This window comes from Polistes fuscatus, unplaced genomic scaffold (genome assembly GCF_010416935.1).
Source record: "Polistes fuscatus isolate 324 unplaced genomic scaffold, CU_Pfus_HIC Scaffold8, whole genome shotgun sequence".
In the NCBI taxonomy this organism is placed as follows: Eukaryota; Metazoa; Arthropoda; class Insecta; order Hymenoptera; family Vespidae; genus Polistes; species Polistes fuscatus.
The window spans coordinates 2,629,793-2,654,710 of record NW_025113162.1 but is presented as its reverse complement, the minus strand read 5'-3'; the positions used below and the strand labels follow the sequence as shown (position 1 = coordinate 2,654,710).

Below are 24,918 nucleotides of genomic sequence, written 5' to 3'. Positions count from 1 at the left end.
GAATTTTCCTCACTCACTCTCTCTCTCTCTTTCTCTCTCTCTCTCTTTCTCACTCTCTCTCTCTCTTTTTCTTTTTTTTTTTCATCTTTTTTTTGTTCCCATTTCCAAAGAATAATTTTTAAAAACGCGCCATAAATGATAACAACAAATAAAAGAATAAACGTAAAAACATTCTCGATCGTCGGGAGACTGAATTTTGATTAAACATAAACCATCTTTTCTGCGCATCCCCATTTCGTCTGTCGCAAACAAATTTACTTTAATTTAGGTACTTACCCTAATCGAGAATAAAAAAAGAAAAAAAGATAAAAAAAAAATAACGATATTAATTTCCCGTTGTACGCAAACCGAAATTAAAATAAAAATATAAAACCGTCACGAGATTTAATCGTTTGTCTCTTTTCCGTTAGTCAGCGCGCGTTTCCCAAACGCAAAAAAATATATATTCCGAAGTTTGGTAAACGCTTTGGGCCTAGACGATGAACGGGATTGAAAAAAATAAAAAAGAAAAAGAACAAAAAATTAAAAACTCGAAATATAATCTCCCTTTATCTCAAAATGGACACTCGGTCGAGAGAACGGACGAAATGTCAGAGTCAGGTAAACGTGTTGTTCAAATTCAAAGCCTCTCATTACTGATCATGTATCCACCATGAATCTTTTCGTACTTGTGCCCCCCCCCCGTTATCCGATGATGTAAACGCGATAAACGCTCGTTCATTTATATACATATGTATTTATAATAATTCTATCTCTGTTTCTTTTGCTTATCTATTACATATCTTTCTCATTATATGCCTCTCATCATTTATTTAAAATCATTTATTTTATAATAACTGTTTATATATATATATATACATCTCGATTTGCACGTCCGCATTGCTGCGGTTGCATTTTATGTATGCACATACCATATACATAAGTAAGTATATATATACATACAAATGTGTATGCGTATTAAGCTACTTTGTAATGAATGATTACATGTATTGGAATCAAATTCGCGATTGAACTCCTTGTTTATACTTGAACGACGTTCATTTGTCGCGTTTACATCGTGCACATGTGAATTTGTTGGCGTGACATTGCACAAGACACGCATTATGGTTTGTTACTTACAATCGCTGCATTTCCTCGATATATACTTTTCACTCTCTTTCTATCTCTTTCTTTCTGTCTATCTGTCTGTCCGTCCGTCCGTCCGTCCGTCCGTCCGTCCGTCCGTTCGCAGATCTACCTCTGACCCTACCATTCCCCTTTCGAATTTTCTTTTTTCTTTCCTTCATTTATAAAACAACTTTCACATTGTCTTTTTCTCGAGAGAACAAAAAATCCAATATCTCATCCTTTTTCTTATTTCTTCTTCCATTATTAATGAGAACGCAATAAAAAAATTTCTACGAGTATCTTCGGAATGCCTATCGTATAGTTGCGTTTAAATTACGATTTAAACGTAAAAAAGACGTTAAAAAGAAACATTAAAATATAACATTAATCCATTTTCCCCACTTCCCCCCTAAAAAAGACATATCTTATCAAATAACAATGTCATTTCCGTTTATATTTTAAATATGTCACATAACTGTTACCTTTTTTTTTTCTCTTTAACGAAATACATTAAAATTTTCATATTAAAATTTATCCACAAATGTCCAGAATGATTTATCGAATTTGTACAAATTAAATTCGAGTTTAATCTTACACGTATATATAAAATTTAAAATATGTACATCTTATATATACATAATTACGATACACATAAACATATTTATCACACTTCGCTCGTTATCTTCTAACGAAATTGCAAATCTTTGCATGTAAATTTCGATTACTTTTGTTTTTATTTTTATTAAAACTTTTTCTCCTTTTCTACATTCCATATTTCTTCTTCACACCTTTTCACATCTTTCTCCATTTATCTTCGTCTCTCTGAATTTCCCTCTCTCTCTTTTTATTTTCTTTCTATATTTATCTTTGCCTGTCTCTCTCTCTCTCTCTCTCTCTTTCTCTCTCTCTTTTTTCTTTCTTTCTCTCTTCTTTCATTCTCTTTCTTATCTTTATAATCTAGACTCCCTTCACGTTACATATGAAAAAAACAAGCTCACTTCGTAAAACGTACCACGATCCACTATTCGACTTCTATATGCATTGCATACGAACTCGTATATCTAGTTGTATCACTTGCCAAAGAAAATCAATTTTTATTCTATACGTCATCAACACCCCGTACATGCATACCTATATATAGATAGATTTGATATAAACTCGCGATAGCGCACACTTCTAACTTTTATATTTATTTTTTTCAATAGTAGAATCGATTAATTAATCGTCGAATATTTGCAATAATTTATAATAATAATAATAATCATCATTATCATCATCATCATCGTTGTCATTATTATTATTATTATTATTATTATTATTATTAAAATCATTTTTTATTTTTATGTTTCTCTTGCATGATTTTATACCTCTTTTTAACGATTCTCTCTCTATATATATATATAATATATAGAATATATACAGAAAATTCGAAACTGTTTTTATAAATATCGAAATTGGGAACGAATATTCATGCAAGGTCTGTGCATTTCTCTATATTTGTTTTAAATACATATAGTGAGCTCTATCTTTAACACTTTCTCTAACTTTCTCTTTCTCTTTCTCTCTCCTTCCTTTTCTCTTTCTCTATCACTTTCTCTCTCTCTCTCTGTTTCTCTATCTATTTTTCTATTTCTTATCACGAGTATAATCTCGACATTTTGTCCCACATTTGTCGCAAACAAACTTATCTTTCTACCATACTCACTACTCTTTATTATATTATCATTATTATTATTATTATTATAATATTATTATTATTACTGTAGACTCGTGTACAACGAAAATTCCTGTCACGTATAACACATATTAATCGCGTTATATGGAAATCTATTTTATTATTACTATTATATTATTGTTAAATTATTTATATATTATATATAATATTATTATACCCGCGAACGCGTTATTATTTTCGATCGTTTAGTTTTTTATAGGAAAAGTCTGACAAGTCGTTGAGTTCGTCCACTGCGTGACGGCTTCGTGTATGTTGAGTGACATCAATGCGTGGCCGGAGCCTGTACGAACGATTGGAAAATAATTTTTCAATTTTTCTATCGTTTTCCCATTTTGTTTTCCTTAATTATAATTGATGTCATATGATATGCTACGCTAAAGAAATTATTTTTATTCCAGTGCTACTATTCGAAACGAAATAAAACCCAAAAGTTTAAAATACCAAATTGAAACGATGAATGAATAAATAAATCAAAGGGAAGAAAAAAATCAAAGATTTATCACGATTTTCTCGAGCCCTACGATCGATCACTGAATTCGAGAAAATAAGAAAGTAGGAAAACAAGCAAAAACATAAGCAAGAATCAAATGAACATGCTTTCTCTCTTCCACACTCCATCCCTTTCTCTCTCTCTCTCTCTCTCTCTCTGTCCCTCTTTCCCTCTCTCTGTCCCTCTTTCCCTCTCTCTATCTCTAATTTCTCTCACTCATGTTCAAGTATCGATCACCCCATTCACCTATCTATCTACCTATCTATCTATCTATCTATCCATCCATCCATCTATCTATCTATCTATCTATCCATCCATCTATATATCTATCTATCTATATTTATCCATCTATTTATTTCTATGTGTTTCACCTCGTTTTCGACATAATTATATACGTATCTCTGTCACTCAACTGGTCTATCTGTTAATTTGTCTCTCTGTTTTTTCTCTTTCTATATTTCTCTATTCTTCCTACGTTATTCTTTTTAATTTTTTTTTTATTTTTTAATATATCTACACAAATTATTTCTATCCCTTTCGTTCTCGCGCACTCTGTATTTATTTATTTATTTATTAATTATTTTTTTCTACAATTTTTTAGATTCTATCTCTATCTCTTTCACTTTCTATTCTTTCTTTCTCTCTCTCTTTCTCTATTTTACTCTCTACCTCTCTATCATGAACTAACACACACACGATTAGTAAAAAATTTCGTTGGTCGAAATGTTGGTGAGTAAGTCTCTTTGTTTGGTGTCTGTGATGTTGCAGCGGCTTCCAGCGGTGCTCAGCAGGATAGGGATTATATTGGCCAGCCCTTTGGTAAGACCCCCCATTGTATTAGGGCGCGGTCGTGACTTCGCGCGTCCTCGGCTCGCTAAAATTATCCAGAGACTCCATCTCGTCCACTCTCGCCCGTTCTAATGCAAGAGAAAGATCCAAAAAATATTCATTATAATATTATTCGTAATCGATAAACAAAAACAAAAATATTCAATACTCTATTAGAAAAAAGAAAAAAAGTATTAATAAAAGAAATATGAACGAAAAAGTAAAAGAAGGGGCAAAAAACTTATTATTTAATTGAAATGGACAAAATCAAATAAACGAACGAATAACCGAAGTAAGCTTAATTGACAAAAAAAATATATATAAATAAAAGTAATGAAAAAAGAGAAAAGAAAACAATTCGTAAAAATTTGAACGTGTGGCGAGGGCAGCCAAGATCGAATCCGGACGAAAATCTCTCATTATGCATCTCCTTTTTATGTAATTAAAAAACAATAGGAAAAGATAAATAATAAAATGTATACTACATATGATTAAAGAAAAATGAAAATTAACAGGAAAATAATTCCGAAAAAGAATACGTAAACGTGCAAAGTCCCAACCGCGTCCTAAAGGACAGCCAACCAACATACACGCTCACACATACACGTACGCAAACACTTGTTCTCTTGTTATCATTCCAGCGTGCGTCAGCCTCTATTTCATTCGTTTCTTTTTATCTCTCTTCCGCTCTCTCTCTCTCTCTCTTTTTCTCTTTCTCTTTTTCTCTTTCTCTTTTTCTCTCACTCTTTACCATCTTTTCTATCTTTCTCTTTACTTTCCCCATCCTTCAACTCGCATTCTCTTCCTAACGAGATTTTAACCGGAAATATAATCGCAAATGTAAGATTCTCACAAATTGGAAAAACAAATTATAGAAATTTGACTAATCGTTCGTTTAAATTTCTCGAATTATTTTGCCATTTCGTGTTTTATATTAATATAAGAAAAGCCGAAATTCTTTTTAAAAAATTGTTTAAATATATATATATGAGCCGTTCACAAGTGTCAAAGCGATTAATTTAATTTATAAGAATATTTACAAATTTATTTGAAAATTCTATCAAAGTACTTGATCTATATATATATTTCAATTTTTAATTAAAAATCAAATTCTTTTAATAATTAGCCTTAATATCGTTAAATGACAAAAAAACAATGAGGATGATCATTGAATGATAAATGATATTACAATGTATTTATCAATTTTCTCGACTTTTTTTCTATAGAATTAATCGATTAGACTAATTAATGGCTCATCATATATATATATATATATTTGAGAATATGTTTTAGTAATATTTTTACAATCGACGAAGAGAGCCGAGATGTCGCACGAAGTCCGTAAATCGCGAAAAAATTAATAAAATAGAAAGATATTTAGATATCATCAATGAGATTTACAGATTTACAAACGTGTTTCTGATTACGTCTGACAAATCCTCCTGTTTCTTCACTTGCTTCCTCTACTTAAATTTCCCTTCCACTTCTTTTCTTTTCTCATTTAAATATTTGATCCTTCTTTTTCTATACGCATATATCTATACTTTCTCTTTCTCTATCTCTCTTTATCTATGTCGTTCTATTTCTCTCTTTATTTCATTCTATAATAATATCTTCTTTTTCAACTGCCTAATATTTTCTTTTTATATTAACCTTTTTAATCGCAGCACACGCCTAGTCTCTTACGTTCCGTGCAAATGCATCCAATAACGTAGAAAGTAGTCGACGATAAATTCATTTAAAAAAAGAAATCATTTTATTTTCCCTTCCTTACTTTTTCTCTCTTATTATACATACTGTATTAATAAATAATCTTTATTCTCTAATCTTCTTTAACATTGGATAACTTGGATTTACAAGACGCAGTTTAATCTTAAATCATAAATTATATTGCAATCTGTAAATAATTAATAAAAAAATATTATATAAAATATAAAATATAATATTTTAATTATGTACATCTTAAAAGAGAGCTATAGAAAAAGATTACATAAATTGTTGTCACACGATCGAAGATTTTGCTCAAAGCGTGCACATTAAATATCTATAATATAAGTACATAATTATATAAATTATATAAATTACATGGTGAGATATATAAACACGTAACACTACGTGAATGTGGAAATAAATTTTAAAAATGCAAAACTCTCGGTAACGTGATATGAATATGATATAATAATAATAATAATAATAATAATAATAATATACTATATGAAATAATAATACATTCGAAATTAGACGTTCTATTTTATGCACATAGTATATACATACATATAAATTATGTATATATATATATATATAATAATACATAAATATTACATATATATTGAATATAGGCAAAGAACAACGAGGTTCGAACTATTATTCGAGAATATATTGCGATCGGTGATAACGAACGAGCAAGATAGTATAACACAAGGGAATTTTTCAAACGTTCCTGTCGATATCGTGGAAAAGGTCAAAAAGCTACGAACTTCTATCGACTCACACTCCATCCAGTAGGACGGAAAAAAATAAAAAGAAATAAAAAAAGAAAGAAAGAAATAAAGAATGAGTAAAAGAAAAAACAAAGGATTCGATCGGAAAAAAAAGCCAAGCTTGAATTCCTCTTACCTATGCACATACATGCATATATAAACACATACGTAAATCTTGAAGACCCGTGTAACACGGATATTCGTCTATAGTTTTTTTCTCATAGGAACCAATCGACCGAACGTCTTTGATTTTCTTTTTTTATCATCCTCTCTCTCTCTCTCTCTCTCTTCTTAATTCACCTCCTTGCTCTCTCTCTCTCTCTCTCTCTCTCTCTCTCTCTCTCTCTCTCTATCTCTCTCTTTCTATCTCTATCTAACTACTTATCCGTAAAAAAATGGCAGAGATCAATAGTTCTGCTTCTTCGGAAAAAAGGGATGACGTAGAGGGATAAAAAAGAAAGCAACGCACGCGCACACGCATATACACACAAACACACACAAACACACATACTTAAATACATTCCGAGAAAAGAAAATATAAAAGACGCCTTGTAAATCCAATAATCTTGACGAACCTTAACTTTCTCTTCTCATATATGCATCGTGTGTTCGATCGATGAAAATATGTAGCGTATATTTTACCTTCCTTTACGTATTATTATAATGTCTTTCTTTTTATATTTAATATATATGTGCATGCACGTATATATGCACGTATGCATGTAAGTAAGTATGCACGCCTCTCTATCTACGGGTATGTGTATCCAAACGCATAAATCGCATAACTTGACGTCACTGATGCACCTGAATATATCGCATTGAAACTTTGATCCGATCGTTTGTGAATTATGTGTATCTATGTATGTATGTATGTATGTATTTAAGCATGATCAAGCTTCTCCCTTTATATGCATATCCTTTACGTGCTTTCACGATTAACGAAGATCTATATACTAAGTTTCGTTAAGAACAATTAACGTTTAATCTATTGAATTTCAAAGTCATTGTTATCAAGATATCCTGCTCGTATTGGCAATTAATACTCACGACGTTTCGCATTAATTGTTAAATTAACTCTCCTCTTTCTCTCTCTATCTATCTATCTATGTATCTATCTATCTATCTGTCTATTTATTTATTTATTTATCTATCTATCTATCTATCCATCCATCTATCTTTCATCTCTCTTCCGCTCTCTCTCTTTTTCTCTGCCTTTCTTCATCCTAATCGATCGATAGAGACAAACGAGAAATTGATGATCTTATTAACCGATAATAACGGGGAAAAAAAGATCGATAGAAAAAAACGTCGTGACTATGGCCTCTCATCGATATAAATATATTATATCCTTATCTCTTATTTCTCTATTTTTTGTTTTTTCTTTGTTTGGGGTAATTTTTCTACAATCTATCTTTTCCCTATTTCGTAGGCATTGTTTGAGTAGTGAGAACGGCTTGAAAAAATGATTCGCATGTTCGCATTTCTCGTACACGTAATAAGATGGCGCTTTTTTGCGTTCACATCACGATCATATCGATCTTCGGATCGATTATTATAAATCTCGATCAGTAGTATTAAAATCAAACGACGAGAATGCTTAAACAAGAGTGTCCATGTTTATTAACGTGATTTTCTTCCTTTTTACTTTTTTTCTTTTCTTTTCTTGAACGAATAGCTGAAATCAACTTTCTTATTTTTTTTTTCATATATATTTTTGTATATTTACTTATTTATTTTTTTATCACGAGATATCTATGATACGTATATAATTTTTGTATATATACATATCACGCCTCTTAACTATGGTATGAAATATTCGCTTTTTGCCATTGGATTGTCCTTCACTCCCCTCATTCCCAGCCCACCCCAACCCTCTTTTGCGGCCACCCTACTAAAGCTTGACATGTAGCATAAGCTTGAAGAAATATCATCGAACAATTTCGGTAATATTTAATAAAACGTTTAAAACTTCGCACTGTTTCGTTCAAAGACAGCCCGTTTGTCTTTGATTTTTTTTTCTTTTTTTTTTTGTATTATCTATTTTTTCTCTTCTCTTGTTTTTTTTTTTCTTATTTTTTTCTTCATTCTTTTGGCTAACGAACCATATTAGTATTTACTGTCATCTCATTGGCTTTGGGCAGTTAACCACCACCGCCTTTATTAGATTATTGCGAGATTGATGAAAAATTTGAAAAGAAAAAAAAAAAAGAAAAAAAAAAGAAAAAGAAAATTAGTTTTAAATATAATAATAATAATAAAAAAAAATATATAATTAGAAAACGAGATCGCCGCTAATGCATAAAAGTGAAAAACAGTTATGGCAATGATAATAATGACGATTAGTAGCGTTTCTAACTGTGAATAAAAGCAACAACAAGAAAAACTGAGCAAAGAAATATGAAGAATTTATATGAAACCACGAGACGCATACGCTTCCTCATTTTTACTCTCATATCATCGATAGCCTACGCTATAATTTAATAAGAAATATTATTATATACATATAAAGAAAATAAAGAAAAAAGAAAAATGAAGTATCCACTTGATCGATCGATCGATCGACCTTTTCATCGATCGATCGAAAGTTCAATAAAACAAATTCGAGATCGCGTAAATGACGATCTCTCTTTTTATTTGATTAGATTTGATTTGACTTTGTTTCGTTTCATTTTATCTTATTTTATTAACGATTAAACCGAAGGTCTTTTTTCCTCTATATTTTTCTTTTGTTTTTATATCTATATTCTAATTTTGGTTTTATATGTGTCTCATATATTATAGTTTGTTTTTTTCTCTTCATTCTTTTTATTTTATTTATTTTTTTTGTTATTACTTTTGTATTTTGATTTTCTAAAGATATACAATCTTCACACAATGAAAGTACACGAACGTCCACGTCGGACCAAAGAAAGACAGATGATTGAAAGGATTATAACGAGAAGATGCGGGAAGATGTTTCGACAATGCGGAACTTCCGTACGGTACTTCCGATACGAGAACGATCTCAAATGCCCGAAATATTTTCGTGGAAGGTGGTGTCAAAGAACGGTCGTGAATCTTGAAAATTTCATGATTAAATTCTTCGATCGCTAAAATACAGAGATAGGACGATATGCATACGCGATCGTTTGTATATTTTTATATATGTATATATTATATACCTTTACTATACTGCCTATATATTATTATTATATATTTACTTATAAAGAGTGTTTTATTTTAACTCGATAATTGAATATTTGATTAGAAACGAATATTTGTTCGAGATAAATTTCTATATAAAACATATCTTGAATATTTCTACAACTATAATAAATAAATATTCTAGTTTTTCTTTTTTTACATTACAAAGGTCCGATGTGTGACAGTGTATGACGTATTATTAGATGTTATATACGGCATGTCATCCAAATATTATAATACGCAAAGGCACGAGAACATTCCTCGATATAAATATATAAACGTATAACTGTATGGTAATTTTACATTTATATTTGGAAAGAGAAAGACGTACAATAATAATTATTAATTATAAGAAAAATTTTGTACACTTTTTATAATGAGAAAAAATGAATTTACACGTGTATTCAAATAAATACATAAGTCTATCTCGAATCAAATGATAACTCTCATACAATATACGTTTATACAAGTGTGTACATACAATACATACGTATAATAAAATAAAGAGCAACGATACATTTACTCGATTAAATCGTTCCAGTGAATTCAATCGAACGAACTTTCGAATTTGAGAACGGTTTCAAACGCTCTTCTATTTTCGACGTTCAATCAAAGAGCTCGTTATTTCTCCCCCCTCTTCCCGTTTCCCTGTATCCTTCCCCTATCTCTCTCTCCTTCTCTCTTTGTTTTATTCCTTTTTGTCGAACTCACAGAACTAGTCAATTATCTCGTCTCGATATCGAACTCGTGACGAATTTACAGTTTACCATTATTCCAAGATAAAGATGATCTCTTAGAATTAGTCAAAATTTGTGATTAAAAGCAACTATTAAATGAAAAAAAGAAAAAAAAACAAAAAGAAATGTTAATAAAAAGAAAAGAGGAAAAGAATCGAGTAAAAGATGGATCGTTGCTCGGCTAAACGAACTGCGGGCTATAAGAATATAAGTTTTCTTCTACGGAGACCCTGTCGCAGGGTAAAAAGAAGCGAGAGGGTGGACCTCCAACTGGTGGTGGAACGGGACCGAACGAGATCGTTACTTGTACCAACTGTGGCCCAAATCCATGCACGCACACAGCCACCAATGGTTGCACAGCTGAGGTATGATCATTTTTTCATTAATTTCTAAGATATTTAATGAATTAAATCAATTTTTATAAAAAAAAAACATTTCATTTCAATTATCCTCACAGATAATATAATATGATAAAATTCATCAAATATAAAATATATGCTCTTGTATATCATATAAAATTGTTAACATATATAATTTTGGATAATAAAATTGCAAACATTAACGAGATGATATTTATCTCTTCGTAAATGTAAGTACGATGCATCGATACACTTACGGAAAAAAAATATCATCATGAATATTGAAACAGGAACTTAGAACTTTACAAAACAAAACAAAAAAAATGTTTTTCATCTTGTGCTACTTGGAGACAACGTAACATTTGTCCTGAATACTTTTTCATAAAATTAGTTAATACACCTTTTAAATACACATACACATACATTTTATCATAAATTATAATCTAATATTGAACAACAATTAACATATAATTGAATCCGAATTGGTGTAACATTTAATCGAAAAAACAAAATTAATAAAAAAATAGGATTTTCTAATCTCTCTTAACTTTCTTCCGATTTAACGATAGAGCATGTTAACGAATAATATCTCATCTTACAGATACGAAAGAAAGAACCACCACATCCAATCAGAGTGGCGAAAACGATCGACGTGATAGCGAGGATCACCTTTCCGGTCGCCTACTTCATGTTCCTTACATTCTTCTTCATCCATTATAAGGGCAGCTCATAGAGCAGACGATGAAAAATGGACGATTGATTGATTGATTAATTAATTGATTGATTGATTGATTGATTGATTGATCTTTGACTATGAAAAAATCGAAATGATCTAAGAGTTCTTCGATCGTGAAATATTATGGCTGCGACGAAGATAACGACGATTACGATTACGATTACGATTACGATGATGACGAAAACGACAATATTTGTCGCGTGTGTTAGCATCTTTATCTCTCTCTCTCTCTTTCTTGCTCGTTTGACAGGAGGATGCCTTTCAATGATTGACCAAGCGTGTCTCGTAAAATATGTGTCCGGCCAAATTGTGAGTCGAGAATAGAAACGAAAAGAAAATCAAATAAACAATGCATAGGATTACAAACAAAAAAAAACATAAATATATATATATATATATATATATATTAAAATGAATAAGACGAGGAGGAAAATAAGGAAGATAAAAAGGAGGACGTGAAAGAAGAAAAAGAAAGAGGAAGAAGAAAATGTATCCTCCAACGAGATTTTGTTTTTCTCTCTCTTTTTCCCCCCTCTCTCTCTTTCTCTCTCTGTCTCTCTTTCTCTCTCGCATACACACAAATACAAACAAAGGACACAGAACATACACAATATTGTGATAGCACTCTTAAAAGCACTATTCTGTTTGCCAGGAGAAACGTGATCTGCGGTTGACGTTGGGATAATCTAGTCTCTTCTTCTTCTTCTTCTTCTTTTTCTTCTTCTATTTTCTTGGTTTTTCTTTTCTCTATTTGTTTTATTTATTTTTTCCGAACAGTCCATGCTCGCTTAGATAGACTGCAATTACCTGTCCTCGACGCAGCGAACGACGTGCTTGTTATATCTATTTGATTGAACGAATCAAATTAAATTAAGATGTAAGATACTTTAAAATAATAATAATAATAATACGCGTATATATATGTATATATATTTAATTGGAGCATGCTGTTGCAAAATTATTTATCTTCGAAAAATTGAAAGAAATAATGAAAAACCAAAATGGAGAATACGAAACAAAAATGGCAATGAAATTTCTCTAGTCAAACGAAAAGCTATTATATATAATAAATATATATATATAAATCTTACCGGGAACTACTTCTCTTAACGTATACTCTACCGATATTATGATTATGATTATTATTATTATTATTATTATTATTATTATTAATTATTATTATATATATTATCATGTTATATAATTATTATTTTTATTGTTATTATTACTACTATTAATATTACTATTAGTATTACTATTACTATTACAATTACTATACTATTACTATTACTATTAATATTACTATTACTATTACCTACTATTATTACTACCGCTGCTACCTTATCACTATAACGTTATCACTATTATTACGTATATAAATATTATCGCCAACATTATCAATACTACGTGCGAGATGATTAATGAACGATGATAATTCGCGGTATACCACGTATATCGTCTTTAATAATAATCGAGCAATATATATATGTACGGTGAGTCTCACTCAGGAGTATTCGTACTCCCACTGCCAATTAAACAATCAATATTTTCTTGTAATACAACATTTCAAAATTTTTATACACAGAAACATATTTTAGGATTATTCAACTTTTAAACTGATATCAATTTTATTGTAAAAGAATATTTTATTAAAATAGAAATAAAATTGTACACAATTAATTAAAAAATTAGTCTCGCAAAATATGCCGAATCGTTTAAAAAGCATTATAAGATGCAAGAAAAGACTAATAAAGTATTACTTACAAAAATAATCATTATATTTTTATTATATCTTACGTAGATGCAAATACTCTTGTGTGAGATCAATTTTTTGTTATCATTTAAATAAAATTATATTTATCTAAAAATAAAATATTCTTCTGTGCTATAATATTGATATCAGAAATCCTAAAATAGGTTTATGCTTATAAGAATTTTGAAGCTTTGCATTCGAACCGAATATCAATTATTTCAAATTTACAGTGAGAACGGGTACGAATACTTCTGTAACTCACTGTATATATATATATATAATAATACTCTGCAGACCAAGTGAGAAGAAGGGAGAGAAATAAAAAAAGAAAAAATGAAAAATAGATACGTAAAAACGGAACGTTCGAGGGAGTTATTAACGATAATTATCGTAAGACTTATTTGATAATTGTACGAGAGAGAAAGAGAGAGGGAGAGAATGAAAGAGAAAGAAGGAAAGAAAGAGACAAAAAAGAACGAGATAAAAATTGCAAGTAGAATTAAATGCCGCGCGCAGGCTGCAATTAAAAGCGACTGTAATTTTTGTAAAAGGATTCGTAAGAAAGTAACAAGGAAAAGACAAAAATAGAACGAGGGGTATAGAAATTAACAAAAAAAAAACATAAAGAAGTTCGTCGAATGCAAGGCTCGCAAATTGTAACTTTTAATTTATATTTCTTCCTTTTTAAATCTTGATGTTAATGAATTGACCGACTAGGTCCTGCCACTTACGAATATAAACTGAAATTCAAAAGAAACTTACTATGATAGAATTTGACGAATCGTAGAGCGAAATTTTGAACGTTCGATTGTTTAAAAAAAAAGAGAGAATGTGCTTTTCAAAGATATAGTATAGGTATAATACTTATATATATATATATATTTAAAAAAAAAAAACGGCTTTTTTCATCCGTCTCAGTTTTTTCGGAGTCTTACGATGACTTCCTCGTATTACATTAATATTAATCGCGCTTTACGAAATTTCGAAAATATCTTCTCGATCGTCCGCATCATGCGTAAATACATACATACATATATACATATATAAATACGTACATGTATAGAAAAAGAAAGATATATATACGTATTTTTTAAGCACTGCCAGATACGATTAAGTTCGAAGCACGGATTCATTGTTTTAACGACGATACGCTAAACCGATGATGATAATGATGATGATGATGACGATGATGATTATGATAAATTGGAGGATAAATTAATGGATCATCAACAATGGCCGTTTCCGTGCAAGAAACATTCGACGATCGCGTATATACACGTTTTTCTTGCTTCTGAAATTTTCCTGAATTTAAATAAAAAAAGAAGAAAAAAAAAGAGAAAGAAAAATAACGATAATAAATAAGAAGAAATTAATAAAAAGAATTCTTTTTTTCTCGCGATCGTTCGTTCTTCATAAATCTTAATAAAGAGAGTTAAAACGTTATACATATACGTGTAAATAGATAAATAATTCATAGACGATATAAATATGTGTATATATATATGTATGTATATAAAATTATGCTAGGTATTGACCAAAAATGATGAAAGAAAAATAAATAAATGAATACACGTAAACAGTGAAAATGGACGATCGAAAACAAGATGGCAGACGATCGTTCCAACAGAAAAGAAATAAAAAGAAAATGATCTGTTCCTTTGATACAACTCGAATAATATAATATCATATATACATAATATGTATATATACATAAAGAGCTGCGCGAAATCTCGATAATTCATAGATGCTTTCGTTTCGCTAGCGATGTCGTTATAAATTTTAACGTTATTCACTCATATTATATAATTAAGCTTATTGAAAATAATACTCTTATGGAGATATATCGAGTCGAGGTGAAAAAAAGCGAACGAAATATTCGTAGAGAAAATTTTGAAAATATCGAATTAAAAAAAAATAATAAGAGGGGAAAGGAAAAATAAGAAAAAAAAAGGAATATAAATGATTTGTATTGACTCGGTTCGAAGAGAAAATAGCAACAATGGCACAGACGAATGGCACGATTTATGCGCATGCGATTAAACTTCGATAGAAGTTGAAACTTAAATTGTTATAAATCGACACAACGAATATTGCGTAGAATGAAAGTGTTTCGCCGTGTTATAAACATTAAGAAAAAAAGAAAAAGGAGAGAGAGAGAGAGAGAGAACAAATGTTAAGAAGGAAATCATAAAACCGGTTATAAATGATCGTAAAGTTGAACAATTTCAGCGAAATGTGCAACGCGTAAAATTTGAAAATTTGCAATATTTGGGAGAGAGTATATATGTGATAATATATTATTTAAATATATTATAACTCCCACATATATGAAATTAAAAAAAAGGAAAAAAAAGAAAGGCTTCAGCTGTGTTAAATAATATTCGTAATTTTTCAAGAAATATTTAACAATAAGTGACGAAATTTTTCTGATTAAATAAAAAAATAAAAAAAAAGAGAGAAAGAACGATGAGCGTTAAGTAAAAAATAAAAAAAAATTGCGGCAAGAAGAATGGGAAGCAATATTTTGCAATGAAATTAAGACAAAAATACATTAAACAAAACAGCATTGTCGAGTAAGATGACAACCCTCTAATCACCTACGTTTATAAATTTCACGTTGTTGTAGGTTAATACGGAAAGAAAAGAAAAATGGGAGAAAAAGAATGAAATAAGAACACCTCTAGGTGATAGGAACGCTAATTAGTTATTTAATTAATTAATGTTACTAACGTTTAAACGCTCCACGGACCAAAACACATAATCCTACAAAGTCTTCACTGCCTTTGCGCAGTTAGCATTTATTGTAATTCACTGGCATCTTGCAGAATAAGGAGTCTTATTCTAATCCAACATAATTCAACAAAATTTTACACAAATTTATTTAAATAAACGATTAAAAGAGATAAATTAACTCCCCATAACAAGATAAAAACATTATCACATATTTTTGCGTTTACAAGAACATCCAAATAACGTATGTATGCGTTCAATTTTGTACTATACGAAAATGGAGTATTGAAATATTTGAAATAAATGTTAGAAGAGAAAGAAATGAAAGAAAAATAATTATGAATATATGTAAAATCAAATTCGTTTTCTTTTCCACGAAATGCCAGTAAATAAAATGCTAACTTCACAATGGCGTCCTTATTCTCATATTGTTAGTTGCACTCATTAAAATATCATGCAAGAAAAAAGGTCAACCGCGAATACGCGTAATTTGTGTGCTTATGCAAGTGCCGTACGCCTACTTATATATATGTACTTATATGAAGAAATCTAAAAAAAAAAAAGAAATAAAAATAAAAAACCGTTTGTTACTAATTTTAGATAATCATCGCAAAAGTAAAAAATTTATATAAAAAAAAAAAAAAAAAAAATAAGAGTGTTAGTATCCCATGGTGAAGCACCGAAATCTCTCGCAAAGTAATATCACGGCTTTAACTGTATCTGTTGTGTCAACATCGATAATATTCGTGTTTACGGTTTAAAAAAAAATGAATAACAATATAAAAAAAAAAAAATCGAAAGAAACGCGACTCATATTTTTCATCCTCTTAAAGAGATTGTATCTCTCAAATTATTCTAAATCGCCGATCGATAAATAACAAATTTTACGATAATCTAAATAATTTTTATTTATTGTACCGATTTCATTTACGTTTAATTAAAATAATAATGCTGCTTTTTCTTTTTTTTTCTTTTATCTGCTGATTAAAAAAAAAAAGAAAATAACAGAAATAGAGGAGAAAATAGAAATGGAATATTTATAAATATGTAAATAACAAAATGTATGATGATTACAAAAGTCGAAGCGCGAATCGTAGTGTCGAGAAGAGCGAAATGATAAATTTATGTAAAGATGAGCCTTATTATAACTTATGTGATAAAAAGCAGGATAAGAGAGAGAGAGAGAGAGAGAAAGAGAGAGAGAGAGAGAAAGAGAGAAAAATAGAAGAAGACAAAAAAAATGAACACACACAAAGATCACGCAAAAATTTATAAATTGTTCTTACTGCTCTTAGTTATTGTTATTATTTTTCGTTTTTCGGTACTCTTCTAATTATAACAAAGACATTATTATTTTGTAATACAATTATTCTTGTTATTATTATTCATTATTGTTATTATTATTGTTATTATCATTGTATTGCCTACAAAATTATACGGCGATTAGAGACACGTGTGCGCATATACACATCAATTATTGCATACAAACAAACACATCATACACGTACACATACACATACACACATACATATATACATACACACACACAAAGCCGTCGTCGCAAATTAACACATTATGAATTATAACTAATGAGCACTTATATAGCACGTATATTTAAACACTTGCATTGTTAAAAGGGATACGCGTAATGAAAAAGAAACGAATATATTACTTCGTAACAATCTGCGTTAGATAAAGCTGTGATGTTTAAAAGCCGATAACAGCGTGAAAGAACGCACGATTATTTTTGCAATATTTAAGGCAAATTAGAAAGAAAGAAAAAAGAAAAATAAATGATTCTTAAAGATTAGTTTTCTCCTCCCGCGTATATGCGATACGCGCGTAGGATAACGCACACGCGTAATAATCATAAACATAAACGAAAAAAACAGAAAAGAAAAAAACAGAAATAAACAGAAGGAAAAAAAGTTACACGAAAAAGAAATGATGACACGCATGAAAATGAGGAGACACTACATAAATCACGATTAATGTTAAAGATTATACTGATTCGAATGGATGCATACATATTATATAAACATTGACAAGTGATTTTTAATCGTAAGCGGGTTTATTGATCACTGTAAACGTATTATGATCGTAACGATTAATTATCTGATTTATCGGCTGTGTTTGTAACGTGATTAAATATTAAAATGTCGATTAAACTAGCGACGTGTTTTATGCCTAGACCAATCCATGTCTAAGCATCCATCCTTCTTCTTGTCAAAAATACATTACATATATATATATGTCATGTATATATATATATATATATTCTTTGATATTAAACCATTCGTTCAGATGTAAGGTATGTATACCTTTTTCCTTGCACTTGTATTTTGAAAATTGACATACAAAAAAAACATGTAATGTTGGACTTTTTACTTTGTACAATCTTATAGCTCTTATTCGTTTTACTTACATTCGCATATAAAGACAGTAATAGTAATAAATGTACCTACAGAAATTTGTAAACATATATATATATTGTTGTGTGTGTGTTTGTTGTGTTGTGTTTGTGTGTACGTACATATACATATTTATATTCTTTTCCCTTTCCAAGGCGGACACTTTTAATTACTTTAGATAATTGATCATCCTTATCTTTGGTAAAACATTCTTTTAGAAGTTTTCACGTTTTTTATAGGCCAACAAATCCTTTTTTTATCTTGTTTATAAAATTATAAAAGTCAGATTTAAAACTTAACGTGCTTAACTCTAGACAAAGCGATGTAAGATTTCTTTGTAGCTAAATCATGCCAACCAACTGGACCTCTTTCGCAATCTGCACACGCTAAGTATTTTATATTTCCTACTGTATGAGATACTCCAATATTTTCAAACGCAAACATATCTTCGATATACCAGTACTCTGTGATCGTTTCTTGTTGATTGCCTTCGCCTTCTCCTTTAGAATGTATGTGTGGTAGCGCAAACTAAAAATGATTACATGTTTCAATATAAAATTTGTATCATTAGATATTTTACTAATACTTCCTAGGAAATAAAGTTTACGCTACATTCAGATTATAAAATAATTTATGAAAGCTTTGAAGTTATTAAATTATTAAAATATATTTAATGTAATTTACCTCCATTGTAATAAAAGTAGCAGTTTCTGCATTAAGTATCTTGGATGAGCAGAAATTGCAAAATAGTTTTTCCTTATTCTTTCCATCTAAATATGTTTTGGTATTTATATTATTTTCATTCGTCGACATACCTGGGCTTTTATGATAAGTTAATGAATGAAATAAATGATCACTTTATTATTATATTATCACTAATATGATTAAAACAATAGCGTCATAAATTAATATCACTATTTTAACTCATAAACTTCGGATTAAAAAATTATAACCTATAACCAATAAAGTTGTCTCTAACAGTCACTCATCTTTAGCAACTATCGATAATCGAAAATCGATAATATCATTTCGATATCAATTGATGATAATTTCAAAAATAAACAAATAAGTACTTAAATTTTATAATAATGTTATGCCATTACTATATATATATTATTATATAAAATAATAAAATATATATATATATATATATTATGAAATATATCATATGCAAGAAGAGTCAAAAGAAGCACAAAATCTGAATATCTCTGTAGAACATAAAGATACGAAGTATTACTACATCAGAATTAGAATGACTGTAAGGATGCAGCGCAAAAAAGTTGCAATAGAACCTCAAAAACTAAAAAATGAATGCATTTAATTAATGCATTTAATTGCTAGCTATTTGCTAATTCGAAATCCATAATTGCTAACTCTTTTAATTAATTATTTAATTAGTTATTGATAATTGAAAATGTTAAATTTTGTTTTTATTTCTTAGTAAAGCAACGTTGTTGGCCACAGAAGAAAAAAATGAATAAGTGCGCTAAGGTGCTAACAAAATGTTTATTTAAAATTCATAACTTCTAACTTTATTAATTAATTATTTAATTAGTTATTAATAATTACAAATGTGGAAACGTCATGAGGAGGTTGTATGTTATACGCATGCGCAACCACAAATTCAAGGTGCAAGCACACTATGAAAACAATAAAAGTAAAGTTGGTATACCTGCAGGGGATATATTTAAAGTTGATTTCCAAAGTAACAACCATGGAGACTATACAAGGAACACGAACTCCATGTATACAAATGGGATATAAAAATAAGAAGGCGCACGTGTTCTATTTCGTTTTTATATCAGAACATACCCATCATATAGATTAAAAGAAGTGTTCCTTATTTTTAATAAACATACTTATATGACTTCAAAATATAGTTTTTAATTCTGTCTTAAAAATAATTAAGAATTAATTAAAGCTTACGAGTCCCCCTTTTTTATCTACCGAGTTTCATTTTTGTTACTATCGAAACCACCAGCAAGCGATAGTGGGTACTTAATGCGATGACGGTTCAATAATATCAAAGAACACAGTATTTTTTGATAGTATATGATATATATAGTATAGTTATATTGTAAAAGAAATTGAAACAATTATATTTAATTTTTAATGTATAAACATGTGTGTGCCTTCAGAAATGCATTTAAACGTATATTTTAAAAGGTCACCATTCAAGGCGATCAAATAGAAGAAAATCGAAAAGGTCTGATGTTAAATCCAACGATGATCACCTGTAACAAGAAGAAAACTATATTAATCATACAATCAAGTGATACAATAGCCTGACAAATAAATCGTCCCATTCGCAGATGCACTTTTAGATTGAATTCTCTATTTATTTTGATCAAATCTTTATTTACCGTTGCAATGAAATTAAATTTAAACGCGTAATTTTATATTTACATAAAGTATATACAAAAAAAAAAAAAAAGGGAAAAGTACAAATATCGAGTTACTAAAAAAAATAATATCTAATAATTATTACGAAATACTTATAGAAAAGAAAAATTGCAAATTTAATAAAATACGATCACAATAAAAAATTTTAAAGACGAAACAAGAAAAGAGAAATTACTGTAATATTTACCGAACGTTATTTAAGCTTTAAAATTTAATGATACAAAATTTTAATATTTCTGACTCTAACTAAACACATATGCATCTTTTAGACGATAGAGACACAAATTTGGTGTCCCAAGGAGATGGAATGGTCCATCATCTCCAATTACAACTACAAATTAATGACGAGCAACAAAATTATACAATAAAATATAAAAAATAACTAAAGAGCTATTTTCGAAAAGTTTGAACTTGCTGTTGAACTTTTGAAAATAACTCAATAGCCTTAATAGTAGTTGCCCTCTTCAGCCACATTTAAGTGGGGGCCTCTTCGGCATAATGCCTCTTCTTTCTTCATGCCCTAAACGCTGCTGTGAGGCTTTTTCTAAGCGCATTTTACAATACAAATCGTACAGTTACATTTACTCGAATGCCTCAACAGATGCTTGATCTAATCGATGAACCTATTATTAACACTTTGCATTTAAAAAATTAAATAATATCAAATAAAAGCAGAGGAACTTTGTCATACATCATATGGTCTTACTTTTTACTCGACCACTTTTATCTTTTATATCTTTACTCTACTTTGTATTTACTATACATATAACAAATGAAGTATTCAGTAAGAATTATTACACAGCAAAGTGTTAATATACTTAATAGTAAGTATCCAACGTATTCAGCTATCTTCACTTTTTCGAAAAAAAATTAATTTTTAAGAAAACGCAAAGACTTTTAATCGTTCGATACTGATTTAATCCCGCGGTACAGAGCATCAGCAATAATGGAAAAAATAAAAAAAAATTTAATAAGATAAATGAATCTAAAGGTTGCTGAAACTTTGTATAATATCCGGAGAAGAAATTGTCCACTCCTGAGTGGAAATTACAATCGCGTGACTTCTCCAGTCTCTACCTACTTACAAATTAAATAAACATTCACACCTAAGTATGCTACCTGCTTGTTAATTACCCAATTTAAAAAGAGCAAACATATGATATACCCACCCACTCACTCCACGATTCTCTCACATACCCCAGGGTGCAAAAGCCTAAACTAGAGAGCATGCCCCGGGGCACCTCCGACACCCTAGTTCAAACGCGTGTTTTCTAAACTTATGGGAGTACGTACCAATGCTGTAATCGTCTGTCAAGGCTAGTGATTATTGCAAAAATGACTAATGTAAAAATACAAGTATATACTAGTATATATTGCATACTAGTTATATACGAGTATATCATAGTTTCCACAAATAAATGCGGTAACTCTACTGTTCAAAACGATTTTATTACAAAAAAAAAATAGAAAAATTTAATATAAATATAAAAATATAGAAACACTCGTATTTTTCATATCACACGTGATACGTAGAAGTAGTGTTCTCAGTATTAAATGATGTATTAATTAAAAAATATCGCGAAACGATGTACAAAACACTTTACCTAATACGCACACACAGGTGTAAAGTACATCGTGCAATCACTAGCACAATGACAGCCGCCAATAGGGGAAAAACTTAAAACTAAACCTATACTAACCGTTTCTCACCCATACGAGTAGCACCTGGGCACACGCATAGATGAGAACGCAGAAAGTACAGGGGGGAGAAACGGGAGATTAGTATATTAGAAGCTGAAAATCCTGATCTAAAAAACATGATTAACATATATATATATATATATATATATATATGACATAAAAATTTTATTTATAACATATTCAAAACATTTTATTTCATTTAAGCGGGCTAAGACTCTACAAGCCATTTGGATTTGACTTTGATTATGCAAAATTGTTAAATTTAATTTTTTAATATTTAAGAATTTTAAAAGAGAAAAATAAATAAATATAACAACCTCGGACGACTCCTTTCATTAAGTTGGTTGTTCTAATAAAAGAACTGGGCTTTGAGCCACCACTTAACTGCTAGAATCTATCCGTCGCGAATGAGTTTGTCTTCTTGCTCATTTATTTATAATATCGAAGTATCGATATATTAAATTAATCGCGATTAGATAAACTAAGTACGAAGCAATGCATGTAAGACATTTATTACATGCTTTTCTGGACAAAAACGAGTAAATAAATGCTCGATTTCACCACTACTAACCACGAACAAAACACGTAATAAAAAAGAAAGTGCATTTATTAATTGCATTATTAATTAAATGAATTTAACCGGTGAGACAAGAAAACCTATCCTGAACTAATATAAAATATACAATACAATATACAATATAATATACAATTTTCATGAGTAACTCCTAGAAAGGAATTACTCATGTGCTCGTCACTAATTTATTTAAATAATTACAACCAGTAACTCGTGCCGATTAGGACCTTTCATCCTCGACATGATTGAGCACCGGAGGGACTTTAAATTTTAACTCACGGCATAAGAAGTTCTACGATGGCTCCAAAACACTCCTACTTCGCAGCAAGTATTGTAGAATGCGAGTATCGAAGACCATCGAAGATCCACGAAGATCCATCGAAGATCCATCGAAGATCCATCGAAGATCCATCGAATCCATCGAAGATCCATCGAAGATCCATCGAAGATCCATCGAAGAATTCATTCCACATCTTTGATAAGGTAGAAAGTCCGTCGTCATATCTGTAAAATAAAATAGAACAAAACGATAAGTTATCTGCAATATAATCTAAAATCATATAAAAAAAATCGAATAAAATGTAAATAAAAATAGATACTTACAATGCATTCCAATGGGATGAAATTCAATTGCACCATGGCGATGCACCTCGCGTGAATCTAAAAACGCGGTATAAACGAAAATAAGAAACTATAGATGAGTTTCTTATCGCGAAACCGAAATTTTATTATACGACGAACAACACTGATTCTAATTCGCGTTTGATTTTAATTTGTTTTACGCCCGATCACTGATTCTAAACAATAATTCAAAGACTGCTTTGCACACAGTCAATGCAAGTAGAAAAATCTTCATTGATGCACTGATTCTAATACGCGAACAGTCTGTGCGACTGTTTAAAGATAAAAATACAACTTTACTCGAACAAACTCTAATGCAATTACTGCCTTGGTCGCAGTTAATTTAATATATATATTTCAAAAATAGTTCGCGAACGCGACGAAATTGAAATGAAAACGAACGAACGTGCTTCTAATCCGTGATTTTAATTATATTTAACGATACAACACTCCCGTATATTGCTTCGCGCACGATAGCAATGCACGAACACTTGCAACACTTCACAAACACAATTCACAAACACTTCCAACACTGATATATTCCCATGATGATCTGAAACAGAAATAAAAACAAAATTATAAATATCATTGTTGTAAATAAAAAAATTATTATAATTATTGAGAAAGTGTTTAAAATAAAAATTGACTTACGTTTATTCTTCATTGATGAATGCACGATGGGTATCCTACCCTTAGGATGACGATGAGCACACGTTTAAACCGAATAGAAGAAACTTACGGAGTTTCTTAACCCGAAAAACGAAACTTTACATACGGCGTACAACACTGACTACTTTCCGATTCTTTTTATTTTATTTTACGATGCAACACACGAGTACCTCATTGCCTACGCGCTCGATTGCAATGATGTTCTGAAACAGAAAAAGAAAAAGAACAATTAATATCATCGTTATAATAAAAACCATTAAAGTTATCATAGAAACGTTTAATAGGAAATATACTTACTTTTAGTCTTCATTGATGACTGCAGGATGGGTATCCTACCCTTAGGATGACGATGAATAAAATAAAATTAAATAAAACTCTGAAAAGCTGAAACTAAAAGATTA

General features: G+C 29.8%; 2 protein-coding genes across 19 annotated transcripts in view; one reads left to right on the top strand and one right to left on the bottom strand.

Annotated features, from left to right (window-relative positions):
* Nucleotides 1-12,021, top strand: part of LOC122524907 (glutamate-gated chloride channel) — an 81,624-nt gene extending 69,603 nt beyond the window's left edge. For 7 of the 18 annotated variants that reach the window (XM_043647409.1, XM_043647408.1, XM_043647407.1 and 4 more), the window contains 3 exons: nt 4,101-4,151; nt 10,788-10,925; nt 11,521-12,021. In XM_043647409.1, coding sequence (XP_043503344.1) covers nt 4,101-4,151; nt 10,788-10,925; nt 11,521-11,652 — 321 coding nt within the window. In that variant the 3' untranslated portion in view covers nt 11,653-12,021. Of the gene's footprint in view, nt 1-4,100; nt 4,152-10,772; nt 10,926-11,520 lie in introns of all 18 variants that reach the window. The other 11 variants (XM_043647415.1, XM_043647420.1, XM_043647419.1 and 8 more) reach the window with 5 other exon arrangements.
* A 6,668-nt stretch (nt 12,022-18,689) lies between these two features.
* On the bottom strand, nt 18,690-19,559 carry LOC122524642 (guanine nucleotide exchange factor MSS4). Its single transcript, XM_043647008.1, has 2 exons — nt 19,234-19,559; nt 18,690-19,077 (listed from the first exon to the last, which is right to left on the bottom strand). The coding sequence occupies exons 1-2, from the start codon at nt 19,360-19,362 to the stop codon at nt 18,838-18,840; spliced, it is 369 nt and encodes a 122-aa protein (XP_043502943.1). The 5' UTR covers nt 19,363-19,559; the 3' UTR covers nt 18,690-18,837.
* Nucleotides 19,560-24,918: the final 5,359 nt, after the last annotated feature.

Bases quoted from the DNA above. Each gene is read 5' to 3' on its own strand.
- LOC122524642 (XM_043647008.1), bottom strand. From the start codon at position 19,362: ATGTCGACGAATGAAAATAATATAAATACCAAAACATATTTAGATGGA. The intron at 19,078-19,233 runs GTAAATTACATT...AATCATTTTTAG, and splicing joins CTACTTTTATTACAATGGAG to TTTGCGCTACCACACATACA.